The sequence below is a fragment of the Pinus tabuliformis genome, chromosome X (genome assembly GCF_031772625.1).
Source record: "Pinus tabuliformis cultivar Carrire ecotype Pingquan chromosome X, CPIR1, whole genome shotgun sequence".
Classification (NCBI taxonomy): domain Eukaryota; kingdom Viridiplantae; phylum Streptophyta; class Pinopsida; order Pinales; family Pinaceae; genus Pinus; species Pinus tabuliformis.
The window spans coordinates 876,590,006-876,616,278 of NC_142308.1; the positions used below are offsets into that span (position 1 = coordinate 876,590,006).

The following is a 26,273-nucleotide window of genomic DNA, read 5'->3' on the forward strand; positions in this document are numbered from 1 at the left end:
GCCCATAAGGCGTACTTGATCTTGCTATCCCACCCCCTTTTATTATCACCAATGGTTCTTTTGATAATTTTTATGAGGTTCTTATTACTAGACTCAACCTACCCATTTCCTTGAGGGTAGTAGTTGGAGGAATGCGATAAGATTATGCTGTACTTGTTACATAGGGATGTCAGAGCCATGGAATCAAAAGCTTTGGTGTTATCAGTGACAATCTTGGTGAGAATGCCAAATTTGGTAATAATCTTATCCTCAAGGAAATCCATAACCACTTGGTCAATTGCCTTCTTGGTTGGTATCGCTTCAACCCACTTGGTGAAGTAGTCAGTTGCTGTGAGGATCCATCTATGCCCATTGCTAGAATTGTCCTTGAATTCACCGATAAAATCTAAGCCCCATTGTTGGAAAGGTGTGTCAATAGTAACATTTTTCAATGGCATAGCGGCAAGGTGCTACTTCCCAGCGAATAGTTGGCAAGGTTGGCATTGTTTTAAAAAGTTGAGGGTATTATCCAAGATGGTGGGCCCGTAATAACCTTCTCTCAAAATCTTATGAGTGGTGGTTCGAGCAGCATAATGTCCACCATAGAAACCAACATGGAATTCATTCATTAATTTTTCAGATTCTTCCTTGCTAACACATTGGAGGATTACCCCATCGGGACTCATCCATCCAAGGCCATCTTGGGTCAAGAAGAACTTAGATGCTTTTAGCCTCAAAGCCTGCCTCTTGTGATCAACAAGGTGGGGAGGGGCAGATAGATTGCGCAAATAATAAACGATGTCTGTGTACCAGTCATCGTTTTCGAGCTCAGTGGATGTAGCGCATAATTGCTCCTCTTCTCCTTCTTTAATGGCTTGACTATTACTCTCAGTAAGCATCTCAGCCAATCCTTGTCCCTTGATGACCTTTTTAGGGTGGATATCAAGGTCATATTCTTGGATTTTGGATACCCATTTGCCCCTAGATCCGAGACAATCAGATTGTGACAACACATCCTTCACAGTAGGGTAAGGGACATATGCATATATTTTATTGTACCCTACATAGGCTCTAAAGAACTTAAGGGATTTGACAAGAGCGTAAGCTTTCTTTTTCAGTAATGGTGTATCTTGTCTCAGCATCTCTGAGGGGCTTTCTCATGAATGCCACCGGTCTTTCCCCTCCTTCCTCATCCTTTTGCATGAGGATACCAGCTATAGTGTCCTTGGATGCGAAGGAATATATTATAAAGTCCTTGGTGTAGTCGGGGCTCATTAAGATAGTTTGGTTCCACGAGTATGGAGTATCTTTCTTTAGGAGGTCATTTATAGGTTGACAATTTCAACAAAATTTGGCACAAATCTCCTCACGAAGTTTATTTTTCCGAAAAAGGACCGTAAGGCACTTTGATCTTTGGGAGGGGGAATGCTTTTGATGGTTTAAATTCTTTCGGGCTCGATACTAATCCCATCCTTAGAGACCACATGCCCTAACAATTTATCCTTGTCAACACCGAATATCGATTTCTTAGGGTTCAGGAAGATGTATTGCCTACATTTCTCAAATACCTTTCTCAAGTGTTTGCAACGATCATGTCTTTGCTTAGAAGCGACAGTCAAATTGTCTTGGTAAATCTCCATGATCTTTCCAATAAGGTCTCTAAAGGCAAAATCGTGGGCGATTTGGAAAGTGGACCCAACATTGAGGAGACCAAATGGCATCCTAAGGTACAAGTATGTTCCCCATGGTGTGGTGAAGGCAATTTTCAAGCGATCCTCTTCCTTTACAATGACTTGGTTATACCCAGAAAAACCGTCAAGGAATGACATCATTTGGGAACCTGTTATTCTTTGCAGGAGATTTTCCATATTGGGCAAGGGGTAATTGTCTTTTAGACACACACGATTGAGATCCTTGAAATCAATGCACATCCTAATATTGCTAGTCCATTTACGGGTGATCACAGGGTTGGAGATCCAGGACGAATGTCATATAAGGGCTATTATCCCTGCATGGACCATCCTTTGGAGATCTTCCTTGACCAAAGGTGCAAGCTTGGGGTTTATTCTTCTCAACTTTTGTTTGACGGGCTTGGCACCTTCCTTAAAAGGAATAGTATGTTGGATAACCTCAGGGCTATAGGCTTTTAAGTCATCATAAGACCAAGCAAACACATCCTTGAATTCCCTTAACAATTTCTCGAGTTCATCCCTTTCCTCTTTAGACAAGTTTTTCTCGATTTTGACCATTTGAGGAGAGGTTTCAGATCCAAGGTTGATATCTAATGTATCAGGTGATTGTTGATCATCCTTTTTAGCAGTGGTAACATCATCCCTATCAAAGTGTTGTTCATTTATTAAGTCTTTACCCCTTCTATCAAGATCTTTATGGTCCTGAAGGAAGTTGGCTATATCTTGATCATCTTCAAAAACAAGCCAGTGTTCTTCATAATTAGTGATAGAGGGCTGGTGGATTGTGTCAATTATACACTCCCTCTTTTAGCGACATCACTACGAATAAATGAGGATGTGGATGCAGCTATGGCTAGGGCATTGGCCATGTCATTTAGGCATCGATTTAGGGCCAAGAATTGTAGCTTTTTGAATCCCTTGATCATGCTAGTGATTCTCTCCCTATAGCGTTTCAATTTTTCATCCTTAGTTTCGAAAGTCCCCCTTATTTGAGAGATAACAAGGTCAGAATCTCCAATTATGATTAAGTGTTGGATCCCCCTTGATCGAGTTGCCTTAAGTCCTAGTAGGAGGGCCTCATATTCTGTTGTGTTATTCATGCAAGCAAATTGGAGTCTTAAAGAGAATAACAAGTACTCTTCAAAAGGGGATATGATGACAATGATACCCTGATCTGGTCTTAGAGTGAGCCCCATCAAAATACATAACCCATCACCTAAGGAGAGGGGTAGGCTTGATATGCTTACCCTTGAAAATTCTCCATTCTCCAAGTTTATTATCTTCTTCTTCCAAGTCATTATCAGTTTCTTGAGAGTTGGCAATCATTGGGGCAGTGAATTCCTGCCTAGGGATAGATACATAGGAGTTCTCTTTCCAAGGAAGGTATATAGTGGAACTATCTTCATGGATGGATAGGTTCATGTTTTCAACGAATTGTTTTGATAGAATCATGCCCCATGTTGGATTGGTTTTGATAATGAGAATGTTTATGGAGAATTCTCTCTCAGGATATGTATGGAAAAATATCTTTCTACCTTCTACCAACCCACATACCCTGAATTCTTCACAATTTAGAATCACCTTACATTTTCTTGAAAGAGTAATCCCAAGCATTTTTATAATACTTGAAGGCATGATATGGATAGGGCTCCCTGAATTTAGGATGCAATTCTTCAAAGTATGCCCGTTTATTCCCAGAGTCACATAAAAAGGGCCAGTCAAACTTAAAATCAATCTTAAGGGAATTTTGGTAGTGGGGTCAAGAGATTCTTTTGCCTTGTTGTTGATTTCTTGTGTCATGATTTCTTCATGATGGGGAATACTTTCACTTGAGGGGGAAGGCTCATCTTCAATTTGTAGCATGTTGATCGAATTATGCTTCATGGCTTCATCAAGGTCAATCATCATGTTTTGAGCTTGGAAGAGACTAGAGGGGTTTTTATTTCGGACATCGAAGACCAACTCTCCTTTGAAGGCATTGAGGTAAGCAACCATAGCTACATCCTTTAGGGGAGACATTTCTTGAGGGATAGAATGGATAACCATATTGAATCGTTGATTAAACTCAACAATGGTCTCATCCTCTTTCTTTTCACTAGACAAGAGCCCTTTGTACATTTGGACCACGTCCTTTTTTGGGAACCATCTTCTTCTAAATGTTTGGACAAATCCTTCCCATGTGGAGATGGAAGATGATGGAAGATTGAAATAACAATTCCGAGCATTCCCTGTCATGGTCGTAGCGAAATAAATCATTTGGCTATAGTCATTGTATAGTTCATCACATGTTTGGTATTCAAATTTGAAGAGATGTTCCTAGGGATCCTCCTTCCCTGTGAACATAGGCCTATTAGAGTCTTCAAGTTCTGCACAAAAGAGAGCCTTGGTCATGGACGAAAGCTCTAAAGGTCTAAAGATCTTATGTTTCTTCCTTAATTGATTTAGCCTTTTGTTGAAGAAAGGAACAGGGGGTTCGTCATCTCTCCTTCGATGGTAAGTCACAACCTCAAGATCTTCCATCTGGGAGAGAGAATGTGGAGTCGCCAGACTCCAGAGGAATGCTTTATAGATGTCGTCAATGAATCAATTCCTCAATGATTCACTAGGGAGGTAGACCTGCTTCCTCCCCGACAACGACGCCAAAATGGTACTGCTCAAACTAGCAGGGGACCTAAATGGGGATCCCTAAAGGGAAAATGTTAGGCCAAGGGCAACAAATGGAGACTTAGCCATTGTCACCTTAGGTGAGGCTTCCTTCTATTTACGGAATTTCACCGATGGGAGGAGACCCAATATGTATGGAGTCACTAATGAATGATAAGTCAATGGATATGAGTGACCCAAACAAACCCTTTCCCAGAAAAGTTTGAAGGATGGAGCTTGCTTGCTTTCTAAGCAAGGTACTATGTATTCTAGGGAAAGGAAGAGAGGATTTTGAGGGTTAGGTTTATGGGATAAGACTTGTGAAGGAGTTCCCCAATCCCTAAAATCCTTGTTAGAATTGGTATCCTAGATGGTTTTTGAAGAATGATCTTTTAAAGGAGTGGGACCACATGGGGCCAAGTGGACCCGGTCTAGGGTATGAGGAAAGTATGTATCAACCAATGATATTCTTACCCTAGACAAGGTGAGGAAAGGATCAAAGCAAATATCTTCACTCAAAGATGTTTTGACCCTATGAGGTACTAGCCTTGGGGATGGCAGGGCAAGTTTTGATCCTAGAGCTCGGGCCTGGCTTTTCTACTAGCTCCATCGTCGAAATGTCTTCAAAATTGGAGGAGAGATAGAGGAAAGGCCAATGCAGGAGACACTAGGAGATCCATTTTTTCTTATTGATAGCTTGTCGGGAAATCGATGCCCTAGGCACACCAATGTGGCTAGTCCCGGAAGGATGTGAGAAAATATGGATTTCAGTGACCACCCTTGGTAGATCAGTGCCTTAATATTTGGGAGAATGGAGTCTATGTTAAGTAAGAGTAGGATTTCTTGGTTCCCAGTCAAGGAGGACTCAAGATTACTTCGTTTGCCTTCTAGGTCAAGAAGAAGCAACCTTGCAGCTTTTATACTTCGATGTGCTAGAGGAATGGCTTGTCAAGGTCAAGTTTTACGCCTAGGAGATTTCATTCACATTACATGGCCCATACATTGAAGGAATGCTATAGTAGAGACAAATTCCACAATATTAAGCAATAAATGCATGCAACAATTAGCCCTAGAATAGAAAAAATCCCAATCCAACATATATGACAAAAGTAAACAAGAATAACATAAAAAAGTGTGTACTTACATGTAATAGAGTATATCCAACCATTCACAATTGACAATAAAGAAGCTTCAAGAGAAGATAGACCAATATCCACACATCAAAACTCATCCATGAAGCTCCAATTCATCCTTAGAAAAAGTGCGAAAACCTCAAGAGAGATAAGAGATCCAAGCCAAAGTGATGATGGGCAAATGAACTCTTCTCACTTGTATTTATACACAAGATAGGATTTCGAATTAGCCTCCCTGGCCTATATAAGCCCCAAAAATTAAATAATTATAATGTTCTAATAATTCAACTTTTGGTGACAAGCCCACCAAACTAGATCATAAATTAAAAAGTAAGCCTCTCAAGAGGTCAAATATTAATCTATGCATGTCGTAGGGCCCTCTAAGAGGCCTAATGAGATACATGTGTGCCACAATGAAGAATAGGACCCTCGAGAGCAGTGGACAAGGGGTTGGCCCCTTGTAATAACTTGTGGTATTCCAAATGACATGTGCGGGCACACAAGTGTCCTCATGGGTCTCCAAAAAAATCGAAGATGCCAGTAGATCGCCTGCAAGGGCTAGGATGATGGTATAGGTGATGGCACATCATCGTGCAAGTCCTAGATCATTTGCCAAGTGTATGGTGTAAGTCTGGGGCCAACTGGGCATGATGGATCAGGTGCATCTTCCTCGTACAATAAGTGAATCCCGAGCAATCTCTGAATGGTTGTGGGGATCCATGGAGTGTTGTCTACTATGTGGAGGCCCATGGCTCTCAACGCACACCTGACATGTGCCAATGTAGCCCTCTAGAGGATTAGGACCTCGTATAGGGAGACGAAACCCAAGATGGAGACCATCTGCAATCCTGCATAAGATCCAATGCGTCCCCTAGACTTCCACTACAACAAGTCATTAGAGAAATCAAGTAAATGAACTTACCAATCATGGACCACAGGTGGAGACTTCATAATGGCATGCCCTTCTATAATGGGCTTTGGGATGTGCCAATGTCTCCTAAACTCCAAATGGGGTTAACCAGGAATCCTATCAGGTGGTTTCTACTTTTAAAGGTGATAATATGTTCAAGGTACATCCTTCAAAAGGCGGTGACATGTGACAGATAGGTGAATGAAGTAGGGAAAGAGAAGGGGCAGCCTTGGGTCACATGTTGGGGTACAAAGATAGCTAATAAGAGGAAAGCCCACACTTGGGTGTTTAATGTATAGGAGGGAGCAATCATGGTACATGAGGTGCCCCGACTTTGATTTTTCCACCCTTCTTTTATGCCTTTTTCCTTTTCATGATTTTCTCTGATTAACTGCTCGAGGCTCAAGGGGTTAGAGCATGATGTATAAGATATAGCAGTGAATTCTCCTTTTTAAGGTGGGGCGGTTCATCGCCCACTAGGGGTTGGGAAAATCATGGGTTTCTATATGATGAAGAAGGCTCATAGACCCTGTAGGAACCAGGGTGATGGCCATGATGATGGGGTAGAGTTAATGTATTGGCTTTTGCCTATGTGCTAAATGTTTTTGTCTCGACCATCTTGTGCATTTTGTGGTACATTTTCCTGGTGAATGTGGCCATATATGCTTTTAACTTTCTTTTCAACTGCATCAACCTCTGGGCTTCATTCTAGGCCATGGCCCAAGGTGTGGGGAAGGGGAAGGGGCAAGCTAACCCTATGTGGACCCAGGCGGGAAAATGATGGATGGGGTAATAATGAATGGAAAGAGGGTAATATAAGCAAATAATGAAGCGAGACCACGCAACCAAAATCGGGGTTTCCTGTGAAATATCATCCGTGGAACCAAATGGTCAATAAAAGAGATCCCACGGGACTAGAGTCCAAGGTTGATTCCTAAAATGGGTCTAGGTGATAGAAGCATAGACCTAGCTCATCTTTCCGCCGAATCCCCCCATTAATCCATGCCCAAAAGTGTCCATGATAAGCAAACTACAATACTCAATTTCCAAATGACAAGGCATACCTTTAGATTCCGGAGGCCCACCTTCAAACATACAATCATGGCAGATGGGCGAGGGACCACATGGCTGACTCAGGTGGCACAAAAGATGGTACAATGAGCTAGCTGGTGGCTGTAAGGGGCTGAGGACCATCTTGGAGAATTTTTTTATCCTAGGGATATTACCCACAAAATGGTGGGTAACAAGGAACACCACCACCAACGAATTGTTACGTCAACATTACATCATTAAGCCTTAGAAAAGGCTAGATCACCATGGAAACATATGTAGTACCTCCCCTCTAACTCTAACTTAGGAAATAATACACGTCACCAAGGGTACTTACATCATCAAATACATATCCTCCCAGGTGATGTCTAACAAGGTTACAATGTTATAAATTTATATCACCTAGGGAGATCCCACCAAGGAAAAGTGTATCACCCCACTGCATCAACGGCATAGAAAAATGAAACATAAGAAAGGTCTTAACTTCATCAACCATCAACCGTCAAGTATGTCTTCACCACACATCCAACAAAACGGGACCATGTAGAACACTCCCTCCTTGTGACAAATCAATTTCATAACTCCATCATACATAGTCACTAGGATGCTCCAAAAAATAGGACACATGAAGTCGCAAGCATCCATATGTCAAGAGAGTGATCCATCAAGCAAAGGCATGAAAGTAGCACCGAACCATAAGATGACCATCCACCATAGAGAAGTGAATCTCCTCTACCAAAGATCTCCATCAGGTATTCCACTGCCAAGAAGAGAAAAGTTACCATGAAGATTTGAAACCCCAAATGCTCCAAAAGCTCCATTGGTACCAGCTGCAAGCCCCATCAATGTGATGAAAATCACAATGTGAAACCTCATATAATATGAGGTGTAACAGAATTTTTTTAACCATAACAGTTATTGGAAGAAAATGTTGTGTTTGTGTCTAACAGTTTTTGGAAGAAAATGTTGTGTTTGTGTCTAACAGTTATTGGAAGAAAATATTGAGTTTGTGTCATTGCTAAGATTAGTATCTATTTACTGCACAGCTTGAAATAATAATTAATGCAAATCTTTGTTTCTATGTCAACGGTGTTATATAGTTTGGTGATAGCTTGCACTCCTGTGATTTTTTCTAGTCAGTGCTGTCCTTATTATGAGAGATTTTAGAAATGTTTTCAAAAACTGACCGAGGACTATGCTTAAAATCTTTTGAGTGTATTTCCATTATATTAACGGTTTTACAATTATATCCAATAATTTAGAAAGGACTCTGCATAGAACCTTTTGAGTATATCACCATTATATCAGGTGTGCAAAATTTTAGTTTATCTGTCAAATGATCCTTTTATATACGGCCCACAGAGTTGTCTGAATTTCAATTTTCAGTCATTACTTTGCATAGAAAGAGTTTAGTTTGAAGTTAACTGTAGGGAGTATTCTTTAAGTATATATAACTTCTCAGCTTTATTAGGTGGTGTTTATAAGCTTAAACCACTTGGCCTTTTGTTTCTTCCATCCATTAAAATATGTTATGACATTGCTTGGTTTGCTTCAGGGAGTTGAATTTTATGCCATAAATACAGATGCTCAAGCCCTGCTACAGTCAGCTGCAGATGAACGTATTCAAATCGGAGAGCAGCTGACTCGTGGACTAGGTAGCATACTTGCTTCTTATTATCTGCTATTGCAATATATTGAAAGCTATAGATGTGCCATTCACAGTTGTGCTATTGTCTCACCAATATCCTGTAGTTTGACTCGGTTTATTTTAATTAGATGAGAAACAAAGAGGTAAACCATTATGGATCTATCATAAGTTGGCAAACATTGTTTTGTATGTTTGGATAATGCAAAATTTGTTTGAATATCATCCCTGTCAGGTGGTAACACCTTCTTTGTTCAGAGATGCAGGTACAGGGGGGAATCCAGAACTTGGGGAACAGGCTGCAGAAGAATCAAAAGATGCTATTGGTAGAATTCTTGCAGAGTCTGATCTAGTATTTATTGCAGCTGGAATGGGAGGAGGTACTGGGTCTGGTGCAGCTCCAGTTATTGCTAGAATATCAAAAGAAGCAGGCTATTTGACTGTTGGTGTAGTTACTTACCCTTTCAGTTTTGAGGGTCGCAAAAGAGCTGTACAGGTAGATGATGGGTTGTTCATGCTTAGGCCTATTGCTATATTGAAGATGCTTTTAGCATATTCAAATACATAAAATCTTTTTTTTTTGAAAATCATCTAGAATAGCTTAAAACTTTAATTTGTTACTATTATGTTGTAGAGCGTTATAGATGAAAGTTTGAAATACTAGAAGGTCCAAAGTATTTCCTCATTGAATGTATTATACAACAGGCTTTGGAAGCAATTGAGAAACTGCAAGAAAGTGTGGACACACTGATTGTCATCCCTAATGACAGGTTACTAGATGTTGCAACAGAGCAAACACCTCTGCAAGATGCTTTTCTTCTTGCTGATGATGTACTGCGTCAAGGTGTTCAAGGAATATCTGACATTATCACAGTAAGCAGGAAACTGAGATTCCTGGTCTTTATTTTTTAGGGACTTCTTCCAAAATGCATGTCCTTATTTTTTTTCCAATGATCTCAGCAGGAAATATGTTAAAGCCATTGATATGGAAATGCAGGTTCCTGGTTTGGTGAATGTGGACTTTGCAGATGTGAAAGCTATTATGAAGAATTCAGGGACAGCCATGCTTGGGGTGGGAATTTCATCTGGTAAAAACCGTGCAGAGGAAGCAGCTCAACAGGCCACCTCAGCTCCTCTGATAGAAAGATCAATTGAGCGTGCCACTGGGGTTGTGTATAATATAACTGGAGGAAAGGACATGACATTGCAAGAAGTAAACAGAGTCTCACAAGTATGACATTGAACACAGTTCTTGATTGTTTTATCCAATTTTAAAGGAGAACCCAATATTTTAATTCTGCATATAGATGTGATGGTGTTTGAGCTTTTTTTAGACCTGAAGTGACACAGATAATCTATGCCTCATCTATGTAAAATTTGCAAGGAAGTTTGGTATCCCCTGGCTACATACGGAAGTCTGGAATTTTGATATTATCATAGGAATCTTGTCTGAAACATTAATAGATGAATGCCTATTCCCACAATATCAGAATAAAAACCTCTTGATTTTAAGGCTTTTATCTGCTCAACCGAGTCCTCAAGACCTATTTTTGGAACTCTAATCCCAACCTGCACCCATTCAATTCCCAGCTTTGAGTCCTCTCACACCTGGAAATCTCTCAAATCTCTGTCCAAAGCAATGCCTAGTAGGATAGCCACAGCTTTTAACTAAGCCCGGTCTTTAGATCATCCTCCAATACTGCAAAGAAAGGTTAATCCAATAGTAGTCTGGGAAATAGAAGTTAGAACACTCCACTAACTCCACATAAACCAGGGTTCCCATGAGAAGCACCATCAAAGAATCCGGAGGGGATTACCTTTTTTTTATTTTTAATTCACCCACCTGTCTTGGTGGCTTTGGCTTAGGTGCACACTTGATTCCTTTATAAATATATTTCGCCTTGTAGAGCACCTACACAAGAAAGATACAGTTCTCTTGAAAGATAGCAAAGTTCCTAGATATTCACATCGCCCAGAAAACTACAACAGGAAGAGAAGCATGAAGACCGATGTCCTTATCTTCAAACCAATTCTTGAGAGCAATCTCCAGGCTATCACCTTGCCACACTCGTTTTCCTCCAGTCAAAACCTTGACAGCATATCATATAGTCAACTATGCAGCCTGTGCGAAGATTGTTTCTGTAAAATATTCCATGTTAGTACCTTGTTGACAAGTGCTAGCCATAAGAAACTATGGGCCTTCAGAGGGTTTTGTAAATTCCGAATTTTTATCCACCAACATATGCCCTGTTTGACTCCTTCTAGAAACATAGTGAGTATCCCAAACGAGCAGAATAATATCCTTTCTAGGGTTAAGTGACCAGAGAGAGAGAGGAAATATTTTCTTTATTTGTTTATATTCATATTTAAGATTTTTAAAGATAAGTGTACCCTATGGCAATTTATACGTGCCTACTTGTCTGGTCCATTTCCAGTATCCTTTCTTAATTTCCAAAAATATTTGGTCATCCTCCCAGCTGCTGAAAAAGGAGAGACCGACAGGCTAAACCCATGCACTTGGTCCTTAGCTGATTTAGCTCCTTGACTATGTATTTGGAGCCAACTATTATTTGTGATTTCATAGATTCATTAGCTAGAAGTTTATCATCACAGTAAAACTTATCTTTGCCTTTCATGGAAACTGTAGTGACTTGATTGAATTCTAGTGATCATTTGTAGAGAATATTCATTGGATTTGTCATTTGACATTATCAGCCCAAATCTGAAAACATAATGGGTGGAAGCTCCAGAATGATATCTCTAGCATCCATGTGTGGTAGGTAATTATTGTTTCCACTTAATGTGTTATTATGGCCTTTTTTTATGACAGGTGGTGACTAGTTTGGCAGACCCATCGGCAAATATTATATTTGGAGCTGTCGTTGATGAAAGGTATAGAGGAGAGGTTCGTGTAACTATTATTGCAACAGGATTTTCCCAAACATTTCAAAAGACATTGATAACAGATCCGAAAGTTGCTAGGCAAGAAGCAAAAGTGTCTACAGAACTGAAACCAAAATTGAAACCGAGAATGACTATCTCTTCTTCTGGTAGAAAGGGAATTTTAAGAGGACAGGGAGACAATAATTGGATTTCACTTGTCGCTTCTGTACATAAAGGTAGCAGTTTCACCTTACTGCCATGGCTTCTGGTGCTATGTTTGACGCACAGCTTCTTAGTGAATTGGAGGGGAAAAGGAACTCTTCTCAGATTTGCAAGCTTCATTTTTTAATGATACGCTAAGAGGAGTTTAGATTGATCTCAATTACCTTCTTTAGCAAAGGTCAAGATTGAATACCTTTCTTTCTTCATTTTCTTATAGTAAATGTAAAGCTTTCGTTTTACCAGTATCAAGATTCAGTAAAACCTTTGTCTAACGTAGTTTCCTAGGCATCTGGATTCTGCTTTTACTATGACTATTATCCAGAGCTTGGAAATGATGTTTGAATCAGGAAGATAAATTTTTCCTGCTATCTACAGAATCGATGTAGTACACAGTTCCATTTTTCTTAATTTATTTGCGTTGATGTCTTAAAACAAATGTCAAGGACACATAGGTTTTTGGTCAGATACTATTTAGTTGTTAGTTATCGGAAGTATGGTAAGGAGTTGAAGTGCACATCCATAGACATGCATTTTGTATTTATTTCTAATTCGGGATAGGTTTTTGACTTGCAAATGCATCATTTGAACTATGCAAAGCTGTTTGAAAATGATACTGTCAGAAATTTAAGTGAACCGAGTTCGCAGAATGCATACAATATGGTGTAAAAATATTGAGTTACTAGTTAAGGTTCATTCAGGTACATTACATCTTAAGAACTGTTGTGCATTTTAAACAATTATAGCATGCTTTAAGTAACCAGTCCCTAAAAATGCCCACTTAAAAGCGCATAACCACATAAGGGCGCAGCTTCGAGATGCTTCATCCTAGGTCCATTATCATTTGAATGCAGTCCCTAGGTGTGTAAGACCAGCATGGAATATGGTGTAGATAATCTGGAGAAAAATTCATTTTTTATCTTTTTAGGAATATAGGCAAAAACGAAGCTTCAGAGTAATCATTTGCAAAACCTTCTTGGACTTCTTAGAACTATCATGGACTCATCTCTTGTAGTTCTTAAATTTCTTGGCTCATCACTCCTTTTTACGTTTTCCCTTATTTTCTGACCAATAATGTTCTTGCTTGTTCTCTTTCAGATTAATTATTTGCTGAAAACTAACTTTTCAGTTAAGAAAAAATGGAAAGACCAACCCAAAGTTCCGCTTATTTCCCAGTTTCTACCAGGGCTTCCTAGAACATGGTTTCATCAGGTTGTCTAAAGCAACAATTTTTCTGAAAACACAGGTAGGGGGTCACATGAATGCTTAACTAATGGCAGAGTACAATTTTCTCCTAAAGATAGAGGTGGAAGGCCTTTTGAATCCCAATTTTAGAAGCTAATGGAAAGGAAATATTATGAGTTCCCAATTTTTCTTGGTATTACATACCAACTGAGATAAAGCAAAAACTGTGAAGCACGGGTTTGCGAACCCATCTTGGGTTATCGTCCCCACAAACCGGGTGCTGGAGCAGGTACTTCCCAGACGAACCCATATGAACCGGGTTCGTCCCATAAGAACCCGATACTCAATAATTACAGGTTGGGTTCATTTGCTTAAATGGGTTCGCCAAACCCCCCAAAATGGGCGCGTGAACCCCGAAAATGGTTGTGACAGGTTCTTATGTGGCGTCGGGCAAGAAAAAAATTTCCTATGTTAGTAAAACATGTCAAATTTAAAGTTCCAAGGACTTAAAATCCCATCATTTCGAAAGAGGTTAGGTTTTTTTAATTTCTTTGCCATGATTTTTATCAAAATTCCTATCTTAGTAAAACATTTCAAATCTAAAGTTCCGAGGTCTTAAAGTCCCATTATTTCAAGTGTACAGGTTTTTTAAACTTCTTTACCATGATTTAGTTCCTGGATTTTATTTCTTAATGAGATAATCAATAATTAGTAATGCATGCTTCTAATTGAAATACAACATCCTTTTACAAAAATATCATAAGTACAAGTCATTTTAAGAAGGATATCTGCATTTAAAATAATGTAGAAATACCATTAAGTACAAGTCATATGAAGGATATATGCACTTAAAAAAATACATTTGCTATCTTAAGTGTTCACTAATTTCCTTGTGTTTCTTCCGCTCTGATAAATTTCTCCACAATGTCAATACCCATATAATATAAATGTTTCATCACACTCAAAACAACACTTTGATACTAAGTTACTTATTTATTCAGTGGTATTCATATGTGAGGAATGTGTTTTTATGGTTTAAAGTTCTTAAAACAAATATATTAATTTTATAATTTACTTTGGTTTTCTTCTTGAAGGGAGTTATTGTCTTCATTTCAATATGTAAATTGCAATTTCCACTTGATATCAAATTTGAAATTTCAAAGTGAATGTTCATGTTTAAGTCTTTAAATTATTTATTTTTCTTGTTGTAAGTTGGAAGATTTCTATATATATATATATATATACCCCATACGAACCCACGTACCCTATTTCAAAAAGTGATGCACCCATCCCTGAACCCATGTGTCTTGGAAACATAGAGCAAAAATGATCACAATGTTGAGAAATCTAGGGGCAACTAAATTAGGTGATTTCTCTTACTTTGATAACTGCTTGTGATGCATTGTTACTTTACTTGATTAACTTTTTTTTTTTTCACTTGACTATTAATAGTGTTTTCCATCATCAAACAACTACCAAACAATGAAGAACAATAACGCAAGAAGACACAAGATATAGGCTATCAACTAGGGCCAAAACCTCTCCACTTGAGAGGAAAACCCACAAGAACTCTTCTCTTATATAATTTCAATTGACAAATTCCAAGACCTATGACCCTTGACAGAGACCCCTCCAAGACCAAGTTAAACTTCTCCTTGAAGCACTTCATTCTCACTAAGTCAAACTAAGTCAAACTTGCCTTCTAGCAGCCTCCACTTCTTCTTTGACCAAGAATTTTGACTTGCAACTTTGACTACAATTTCAAATTTTCTATCTGTTAGAAAATAAAGAAGGCAGAAATATTGTCTTATTCTCGATAATTACTTGTGATGTTTCTTGTTATTATGATTCTTTATATATTCGTTCTTTTAGTTCATCAAGCAATTACCAAATCAACAACACATAAAAACAATAGACACCAGATATAGGCACAGTGCCAGGGCAAAACCACCTCTCGAGGGGAAAACCTAGTCAAGAAATTCTATCTTTCAATAGTATCCTTTGAGACTCTTCACCCTAGACCAAGACAAAACCTTTCCTCCTCACCAAGTCAACCTTCTAGAATTTCTACCCCTTTCTAGCAACTTCAACTAGGCAGCAGCTTTGGCAACTGACAATCTTGGAAGACTTCGATCTCCTAATCAAAAGCACGAAATAGAGAAAGAGAACCACCAAAATTTTGATTTTCCTTTTTTCCTTGGACCTCCCCAAGCTTACATTCACTTCGGCTTCCCGGCAACAAACTTCGCACATTTTTCCCAACTACAAGAGAACTTTGCACTTCTTCCCAACTACAAGAGAATTTCGCATTTTTTCCCATCTAAAATAGAAATCGAACTTGTGCGTGAGAATGATGCTCCAAATGAATTCGATGAGCTTGTATTTATAGGCTCCATGTGAGGTCGACTAGGGTCCTTAGGCCGACTTGATCTTCTTTTAGGCCGACATGGTGTGGAGGTTACATAAATCATATTTGACTCGATATTTAACCTTTTTACATGATTCAAAAGCCCAAGAAAGGTCTCTTTAAAAGTACACTAACTCTATTGACTCATAATAAATCCTAGAAGTCCTCAATGGGGACTTTGACCTAAAACATGGTGACCCAAGCATGAAACCCATGCTTTAATAAGTCACAATAATAATAATATTTTTTTCCTTTATTCTTTTGACAAATACATTAAATGATGACTCAAGTACATTAATGGAGGCCGAACATAGTTACATTTTCCAATACTCCCTCTTAACTAGGGAGGTATTCATAATGTACAAATAAAATGGAAGATCTCAAACTATATGAACCATGAAGAACTTTAGGCACCACAATGCCATGGATTAGATTCTTGACCGGGGCAATCTATCCAAGTGGTCTCTCAACAATATAGGCACTACAATGCCATGGACTAGATTCCTGACCGAGGTAATCTATCCAGGTGGGACTAAGATGGAATCAAGCTTACTTGCTAACCATCAACCCAGAATTCCAGGTGCATGTTAGAGCTCAATGACCAACGCCACCTTTCCAACTTTGGGATCTAGACATCAACACAAAGTGTTGGCCAGATGTCCTCTCAGACAATGCTTCACTCACAAAGCCTCAACACCCCTTGATTCAACAAATCAAGGACCACAAATCTGTCTCAATCAAATTGATTAGTAACTAGCATGCTATCAAAACCTTCGATAGATTCACCTGTACAAACACAACCCCAATTAACAATATACTTTCACATGTACATGATCAAAACAAACCTTCGGGGTCATACTCGATGTTTCTCCTCAACTTAGTTGATCCCAATTAGATCATTATATTGTTTGTCATCCATCTTGATGCATTTGGAGTGGAAAAAGTGGAGGAATCAGCTCACGAGACCGTTTTTACCGGCGGGACCCAGTTTGGCGATATGGGGTCTGAAACCTTCCGGGAGCATTTTAGGGAATCAAACGATGTTTTTTGGGGGTAAAAATTTGCCATGGAAGTGTTGCACCTTTTCATGCTATTCTGCACATAGAGAGATTTCCAATGATGCAAGAATTGTGTCAATTAGATTTTGTATGCAAAAGTTATGCCACCCAGAAGTTGACTTTCTTGTTTTCACACCTATAATTCGGGAGGATGCCGCGTCAGCCCCCATTATTCATGGAAAAGGGGCTGGCCACATGTTTGTGATGTAAAATACTCTATAAGAGTCTATTTTGTAGCTCTAGTTAAGAGTTGATGTAGTCAAACTTAACCACTAGTAGGCTATCAAGCTGTGTTATAACCGGGCCACTAGGAGGAAGAGGCATTCCATTCTTTCAAGAGAATTTGTTCCATAGACGAGCAAAGATAGCTAAGAGAGATAGGAGGTAGAGCGCAAAGAGAGGATCTGTGCATTGTAGCAGCCCACAGACTATGGACATTACTTCTTTGTACCTGCAGTGATATTTCTAGGCAGAGAAAGAGAGCGAAGCGACCTCACCTTCCAGCTGGGTTTTCTCCCGAAAGGGTTTCCCAGAGAACATATCTTGTGTCTTATGTGCATGTGAGATTATTTAGTCGTTCTCTTCTTTTTTGCATAATTTACTTTTACGTGCATGCACTAATTACAGTAAGATCTACAGATCTAGAAATTAAATAAAACTGTAATAGTGCAGAATCTCAAATTTTTAATATAATATTATCAGATATGTTGTGATGAACTGTCTAGTGGAATATCCACTACAGTTTATGGATCATTTGGTATCAAAGCAAGTTTCTTTGGGTATTTTGTGGAGATTGCAAGGATCTAGATTGGCGAGGCCGAAAATTGTAAAACCCTAATCATGGGCGACGAATCTGTAAATGAACCTCGTGATCCTGCAGAGGTGAGGTTTTTGCGGCTCGAAGAACAAGTCGTGGATATAAACCGCAATGTAAACCTCCTCATGGCGGCATTAAGCAATAAGCTGGGGATATTTGGAGAAGAAGGGGGTTCGAATGCAGATGACAAATAAGAATGGGGATCGGGAGATCGGGAAGATACAAATAACCAACTGAAGAAAGAACTCGGAAAAGATCAACCTAGTTCCAGTGCTATGAACCAATCCTTGTTTAAAGTGGAAGCAAAAGTCTATATTAAGCCATACCATGGCGAGATCAACGCTCTGAAGCTGAGCCATTGGTTGCAACAACTGGAAGTTTATTTCAGTGTACATCAAATCGAGGAAGGGGAGAAGATCTCATTCGTGTGGTTGAAATTGGAGGGCCATGCACTGACTTGGTGGGAGAGACACACTTAAACCCTGAGGTTGGAGGGAGAATCTCCAGTGACTAAGTGGGAGGATTTCAAAACCCTCATTAAGTCACTATTTTATCCCATTGGGTACGTGGAAGACCAGTGGATCCGGTGGCATTACTTTAGGCAAAAGCTGGGTCAAAGCGTGCAGGAGTACACCACATAATTCAGAAAGATGGATATAATGTTGGGTGTCTCTACAAAGAACCCAGATGTACTCCTCAAGTATTTGGGGGGTCTGCACCGCCATTTGCGTGAGCAAGTGATACTGTTCAAGCCCAAAACAGTGGATGAGGCTTGTGTACAGACATAGTACCTGGAGAACATAGGCCTGAAAAGAGCGCAATCAACTGGATCGAAACAAAAGGAACAACAAGATGCTTTTGAGGAGGGGAAGAAGAAGCAAAAAGGGGGAAAAGATAAAAAGACGACAACCATAACACATCAGTGCAAAGATCCTAGCAACCACTGCAACCACTACAACATTGATGGCCATACAGAGGAGAAGTGTTGGAAGTTGCATCCAGAGCTAAACCCGAAGAACAAGACGAAAGATAATAAGAAGAAGAATCTCACGGCCACTGATTCCAGCAACCAAGTTGAAAGAAGCTCATATGTGGATGAGAAGATCGTCTGTACATCAGTGCAGAAAGAGGTGAATCTGAGTAGCCTTCAGCAACAGGAAGAGAAAGAAACAACCAGACTCTTCCATGTAAAGATACAGGTCAAGAATACGAAGATTGATGCTCTGTTTGACTCGGGATCGTAGGCAAATCTCATTGCAGTAGATCTGGTCAAGAAGTTGGGACTGGAAGTTCGTGATCATCCAAACCCATATCTGTTAGGATGGGTACATAAGGATGCAAAGATGAAGGTAACAAAACAATGCAAAATTAGATTTGCTATTAGTGCTGATTTTATTGATGAATTAGATCTGGATGTGGTTCCCCTTGATGTATGTGGAGTCATGCTTGAGAGTCCATATATGTACATGCTTGATGCAATATTCATGAGGAGAGCTAACCAGTACTTGCTCATCAAGGATGGAAATTCGTTCATCATCAATGCGCACAAAGGAAAGCCGAAATTTTCATTGGTAAGTGCCAACCAGGCCAAGAAATTGATCAGTTTCAGCAAGAAGTATGTTTTATTGTTTTTAAGAGAAAACCAGTCTCTAGAGGAGTCAATAAGAGGCAAGGCATCCCTAGAGGGGTGTACTAAAAAACAAAAACAACAATTAGAGGAGTTGTTACAGGCATACAATGACGTGTTCTGAGAGCCTAAAGGGCTACCCCCTAAGAGAGAAGTGGAGCACGAGATCCAACTATTGCCAGACTCCCCATTGCAAAATATTGTGCTGTACAGGTAGTTTGTTATAGAAGCAAGTGAGGTGAAGAAACAGTTGCAACAGCTGCTAGAATAGGGTGTCATTCGATCGAGTACATCACCATGTGGGTCAACCATCATCATTGTGCCAAAGAAGGATGGGACTTGGTGGATGTGTATAGATTACAGGGCGTTGAATAAAATCACACTCAAGAACAGATACCACTTGCCCAAGATAGACGATTTGCTAGATCAGTTGCAACAAACAAAGTATTTCACCAAGCTGGACTTGAAGTCTGGATATCACGAGGTTCGAGTGAAGGAAGAAGATACATGGAAGACCGCCTTCAAAACCAGACAATGTTTGTATGAGTGATTAGTTATGCCATTTGGCCTATGTAATGCACTAGCTACATTTATGAGATTAATGAATGATGTACTGCGCCCTTTTATAGGTTCATTTGTTATTGTCTATTTGGATGATATACTGGTATATAGTGCTACCTGGAAGGAGCATATTTCACATTTGATGCAGGTATTGGAAACATTGAAGAAGCACCAACTACTAGAAAATCTCAAGAAGTGCGAGTTTGCGCATTAGTCTTTGGTGTATTTGGGATATGTGATTGGTGGAGGAGAATTGAAGATAGATCCTTCCAAGATGGAGATCATCATGAAATGGCCGGTGCCTACTAATGTTACTCAGGTTAGGAGTTTCATTGGAGCAGCATAGTACCTGAGGAAATTCATAGCCTCGTTTTCAGTGGTAGTAGCACTGCTCCACGCCATAACAGTAAGTGGCAAGAGTTTCCAGTGGGGAAACGAGCAGCAGAAGGCTTTCGATGAGTTAAAGAAGAAGATAAGTGAAGCACCAGTCTTGGAATTACCAAACTTGCAACGACCCTTTGAAGTGGAGACATATGCGAGTGGGTATGCTATGGGAGTTGTCTTGATGCAAGGCGGAAGGCCCGTTTGCTACCATTCTGAAGTATTTCATGGGGCAGTTCTTAACTACCCTACCTACGATAAGGAACTTTATACCATGGTGCAAGCTGTGGAGAAGTTGAAGCACGATCTGATGAGAAAGGAGACAATAATCCACACAGATCACCAACTATTACAATACTTGTAGGCCCAGAATAAGCTATAACAGACCAGACACTACAAGTGCATGGGGTTTTTATAGTAGTTTCATTCGGTGATCAAGTATAAGAAGGGAAACACAAACAAGATGGCTGATATGCTTTCAAAGCCACCCACAGTAAAGATTACAGCTTTGGGGACTCTTATGCACATGGAGCCATTCACTCATGATGCATACATAGAGGCATATTTAGAAAATGAGGACTTCAAGGAGGTGTATCAATAGTTGCAAAGTCATATTCATGTGCACAACGATGACAACACCATTGACTACCATCTCCAGAATGGGTTACTCTACAGGCTTGATAAGCTGTGTGTTCCTAAAGGTGAGCGTTTGCAACTGATTAGAGAGGCTCACACCTCCAAGGTTGCAAGGCACTTTGGTATAGGGAAGACTGTGGCTAACTTGCAGAGGTATGTGTATTGGCCCAAGATGCAAGAACAAGTAGCTAGGTTCATAAGAGGATGCATGCTTTTTTGTACCAGCAAGTCTAACAACAAGAAACAAGGTCTATATAATCCCTTATTTGTACCTACTCGTCCTTGGGAAAGCATTTCCATGGACTTTGTGGGAGGTTTACCGACAACTAGGAAGGGACATGACTACCTATTCGTGGTAGTTGATAGGTTCAGCAAGATGTGTGTTCTGATGCCATGTAAAAAGACCATCAACGGACAAGAAGCAACAAACTTGTTCTTTGGACAGGTCTGGGTACACTTTGGGATACCAAGGAGCATCATTTCAGACAAGGATACAAGATTTCTTAGTGCATTCTGGACTACATTGTGGGAGAATATGGACACGAAGTTGAAGAGATCTATATCGGACAAGATGATTCGCTTTATTGTGGGATAAGATGATTCGCTCTCTTGTGGAACAGGATGATTCGCTCTCCTGTGTAGCAGGATTGATGTGTTCTCCTGTGAGGCCTGGATTGATGTGTTCTCCATGGCGATTGTAGCAGGATTGATGTGTTCTCCTGCGAGGACAGGATTGATTATTTCTCCTGTCGAGGCATCCTACCCATGCAGTCTGGGACTCATGGGAAGTACCTCTCATCTGATCAATGAGCAAGGAAATGAAGTTAGGGACCATAGTAGTACCGGTGGATGCATCGTTGTATCTACCGCACTCCCTACGCTACGATGACCTCCATTGATCTGGGATCAATGATACTGGTCTGGGACCAGTGGTAGGAGTTGTACCATACTATGACGCTGACTTTGGGTTGGTTGAGACTGGTTTGGGACCAGTGGTACATACTCCGACACTGACTTCGTGTCAGTGCAGTACTGGTCTGGGACCAGTGAGAGTGGTACATACTATGACGCTGACTTCGGGTTGGTTGAGACTGGTCTGGGACCAGTGGTACACTCTTTGAGACTGCGATACTGGTCTAGGATCAGTGGTAGGAGTTGTACCATACTATGACGCTGACTTCAGGTCGGTTGAGACTAGTCTGGGACCAGTGGTACATACTCCGAGACTGACTTCATGTCAGTGCAGTACTGGTCTGGGACCAGTGAGAGTGGTACATACTATGACGCTGACTTCAGGTCGGTTGAGACTGGTCTGGGACCAGTGGTACACTCTCTGAGACTGCGATACTGGTCTGGGACCAGTGGTAGGAGTGGTACTTACTATGAAGCTGACTTCGGGTCGGCTGAGACTGGTCTGGGACCAGTGGTACATACTCTGAGACTGACTTTGAGTCAGTGGAGGATGATACTGGTCTAGGACTAGTGGAGTTGTACTCACTATGACGCTGACTTCGGATTGGTTGAGACTGGTCTGGGACCAGTGGTACATACTCTGTGATGACTTTGAGTCAGTATGATACATCCTCGATTATTTCTTCTTCTTTATAATTTGGACAAAAGCAGAGCAGAACAGAACAATGCAAGAGCAGAGCAGAACAGAGCAAAACAATACCGATCAGTACAAGGCAGAACAAGACAAAGCAGAACAGGCAGAATAGAGTAGAGCAGGGTAAGGGTCAGGCTGTACAGGGCAGTGCATTTGATGGATGAATAGTAACGACCGATAGACAGATTGCAAATGAAGTTCTCCCTGGTTGAGAGGGAGTGTTAAAATTGGAAACTAGGGCAAAACTTCATGTGGGTCATCTTATTCATGGCTGATAATATTTTTATTAGATTCCTCTCGTCGAGAGATGTAGGATTGATATAAAGATCATCCGATTTTGATAAGTATTCATGGAGATATGAATTTATTTTGATTATGGAATTATTATCAAGGCGACCTACAACTCATGTAGGCTCAGAAGCCCAACAGTCCCATCTATTCAAACACCAACATTGTGTATAAATATAAGAGGACTTTTCCTCATTTGCATTCACTCTTCTCATCACATCTCTCTCTCTCTACTGCGCAGAAATGAGTCTCTTCTCTACTACGCAGAAATGGGTCTCTCTCACACATGTGAAGCCGGAAGCTGTTGAACCTAAAGTTGCAACTACAGAAGAAAAGATTGACCTGAGTGGCCTAGAATATCTCCTCTTTGGAACTGCGTTGTAGGTTCATTTGAACCTCCTCTGAAAGCCGCAACTTTTGGTGGTGGAATGAAGTCAATCCGACGAACAGTTTGCAAGATATCGACTGCCCTAGTTTGAAGCCGGAAACTGCTGACACTGAAGCTGCAACTGCAGAAGTAAAGATTGACCTGCGTGGCCTAGAATATCTCTTCTTTGGAACTACGCTGTCGGTTCATCTGAACCTCCTCTGAAAGCCACAAGTTTTGGTGGTGGAATGAAGTCAATTCGACGAACGGTTTGCAAGATATCCACTGCCCTAGCTTGAAGACGGAAACTGCTGAAACTGACGCTACAACTGCAGAAGTAAAGATTGACCTGCGTGGCCTAGAAGATATCCTCATCTGAACTACGCTGTAGGTTCATCCGAACCTCCTCTGGAAGTCGCAACTTTTGGTGGTGGAATGAAGTCAATCCAACGGTCGGTTTGTGAGATATTGTCTGCCCTAGTTTGATAATGAAGCCGCTAATGCTGATGCCGCTGATCTAGGGTTTGCTACTGCTGATATGAATCAGATTTATTGTACTATTTCTCTCTACTGAATTCTTTTTTTTAATCTAGGACAATCGGTAACTGGTGAGAGTTATCCTGAACAGACCCAGGATCAAATCTAACTGGCTGCCACTATAAACCTAGGCTACGTGCAACCGCCCGCAAGCTGCACAATAACAGGAAACTTATGCCTCAACAAGAGCCGAGACGTCCGCTATGGGGTCGCCTACTCTCCTAGCCAAGACACAACAGGTCATATATATACTCAATGAGATTTGAACCCTCATCTCGTGGGTTACACCCCGGAAACTTACCGTTGAACCTCATATCACTGTATTTCTCTCTACTGAATTATTGAAGATAAAAGAAGATTTGATCAAAGGGTTTCCCCACACATTGTGGGGTTTGTCCCTGGCTAGCCGCCACATCTTGTTTCTCTTGTCTTGGCTTGTTCTCTGTCGATCGTTTAATGTTCTATCTGCACTTTACTTTATGTACATGTGATTGCTAATTTGTGGAATATAATAAGAAAAAGAAGTAAAATGTTATAAGCATAGGACATACCATAACTTAACATGGAATCAGAGCTGAGGTGAAGACAAAGCCCGAGCAAGAGCAAGAGCAATCACCGAAGAGAATATTGGCAAGGCTATCCTAAAAGAACTATGGGGTCCTCAACACTCTTTCCTGCCGAAGACAAGCTCCGTGAGAAAGATGACTATTACGCATGGAAGATGTCTATCGATCTAACCCTAGAAGACCCAAGAGTGCTGGACTATGTAAGAGGCAATATTGTTGAGCCTCCATCAAATGCATCCACTGCTGCATGGAACAAATGGAAAACCAAAGAAGTAAAATAGAAGATGATCCGAGACTCTATCGACAAGCACTTGGTGGCCTACATCTTTGAACTGGACACCTCCAAGGAAATCTACGATAGACTGGGAAATGGTACTCACGACTCTTGGAGGATTACCATCTGAATGGTACGTGTTTAAGACTACTCTTCTGAACTATAATGTAATTCTTGGTTTTGAGGAATTAATGGCTAGATGCATTCAAGAAGAAACAAGGGAAGAAGAGCTAGAAATGCCCATGCCTAAAGGTCCTCCTGCTGCTTTTCCTTCTCATGCTAAGAGAAGAAAGAATTCTGGGTCTAAATCAAAAGGAAAGGCTGGATCTAAGGGTGGAAGAAAAGGACGATGTTTCATCTGCGATGAAGCAGGTCACTATGCAAGGGAGTGCCCTGATAGAAAGGACTCACACTGGGACGATGATCAAAATCCCTCTGATGGCAATCAAAGGAATGACAAATTCAATAGCAAAGGTAAAAGGAGAGCTGGGATTCAAGGAAGAGGACAACCATTTAAGAAGGCTAGAAAGTCCAGGATGTATTAAATGCACCTGACCTCAAAAAGAACCTAGTGTCCATCTCGGCAATGGAAGACAAAGGCTACAAGGTAACCTTCAGCAATGGCAAGGTATGTATATGGAAAAATAATGTTAAAGATGCCTTTACTCTTGGGTTTAGTGTTATATCAGGTCGATGGAAGTCCGCTAGGTGTCATGTCTTGTGACACAACTCTTCAGTCCGAACTTTGGCATCGGAGGTTTGCCCACCTTCATTACAAAGCTCTACCCGATGTAAGATAGATGGTAACAGGGATGCTCGAATTCCAAGTAGAGAAAGAAGGTATATGTCCGGGATGTGCCGAAGGAAAGCTCAAAAGGGGACTGTTGCCTTCAAGCCAAAGCAAGACCTCCGATATACTACAGTTAGTTCACCTAGGCATATCTGAGGCTAGCATTAAGAGGGAGACTACTACACCACATACTCCTGAGCAGAATGGTGTGGCGGGAAGGAAGAACCGCACGATTGTGGAAGCTGTATGGGCCATGCTACATGATCAAAGACTTTCGAAGTTTCTATGGGCTGAAACTACAAACACTGCCGTATAGCATTGGGTTCCAAGACTCCTGAAGAAAAGTTCATTGGTAAGAAACCTGATGTTTCTCATTTTAGAATTTTTGGAAGCCCTGTATATTTTCATGTGCCGAAAGAGAAAAGAAATAAATTGGGTGCATTTGGAAAGAAGGGAATTTTCGTGGGCTATGGTGAAAATACTAAAGGCTATAGAATCTATGTAGTCGGTCAAAGGGAAGTCGTAATTAGTCATGATGTCACCTTTGACGAAGATATGGCTCTTAGCAAGGTGAACAATCTTCCGACTTTGAGGAGCTCTCAAGAAGCCAACACCAGGGAACCGAAAGAAAAAGATGATGAATCAATGCCTGATGTAGAAAAACCCATGGATCCGATTGATCCCCATCCACATGAGCCTTCCTCTTCTAAGAAGAGGCCTTCATGGCTTAGGGGTATACTTGGTGATGCTGAAGGAATTGCTGCACCCTTAGGAACCTTCCGTCAAAGTAAGAAACCTAACAGGTATCAGGGATACCTGACCATCATGAGCACGATCATACAAAATGAGCCTTCATCATTCTCAGATGTCGTGAAGAATTAAGTATGGAAGGATGCTATGACCAAAGAATATGAGTCTATCATGAAGAATGATGTCTGGGAAGTAGTTCCCAGACCCCAGGACAAGACAGTTGTTACTTCCAAATGGATTTACAAGATAAAGCATGCAGCAGATGGAAGT

General features: G+C 40.6%; 1 protein-coding gene across 1 annotated transcript in view; it reads left to right on the plus strand.

Annotated features, from left to right (window-relative positions):
• LOC149142505 (cell division protein FtsZ homolog 1, chloroplastic-like) overlaps window positions 1-12,592 on the plus strand; it is a 130,688-nt gene extending 118,096 nt beyond the window's left edge. Inside the window, exons 2-6 of the mRNA XM_089446983.1 lie at window positions 8,962-9,061; window positions 9,318-9,547; window positions 9,757-9,924; window positions 10,049-10,282; window positions 11,882-12,592. Of these exons, the coding sequence (XP_089303109.1) occupies window positions 8,962-9,061; window positions 9,318-9,547; window positions 9,757-9,924; window positions 10,049-10,282; window positions 11,882-12,283 (1,134 nt within the window). The 3' untranslated portion in view covers window positions 12,284-12,592. The remainder of the gene's footprint in view (window positions 1-8,961; window positions 9,062-9,317; window positions 9,548-9,756; window positions 9,925-10,048; window positions 10,283-11,881) is intronic.
• The last annotated feature ends 13,681 nt before the right edge of the window (window positions 12,593-26,273 follow it).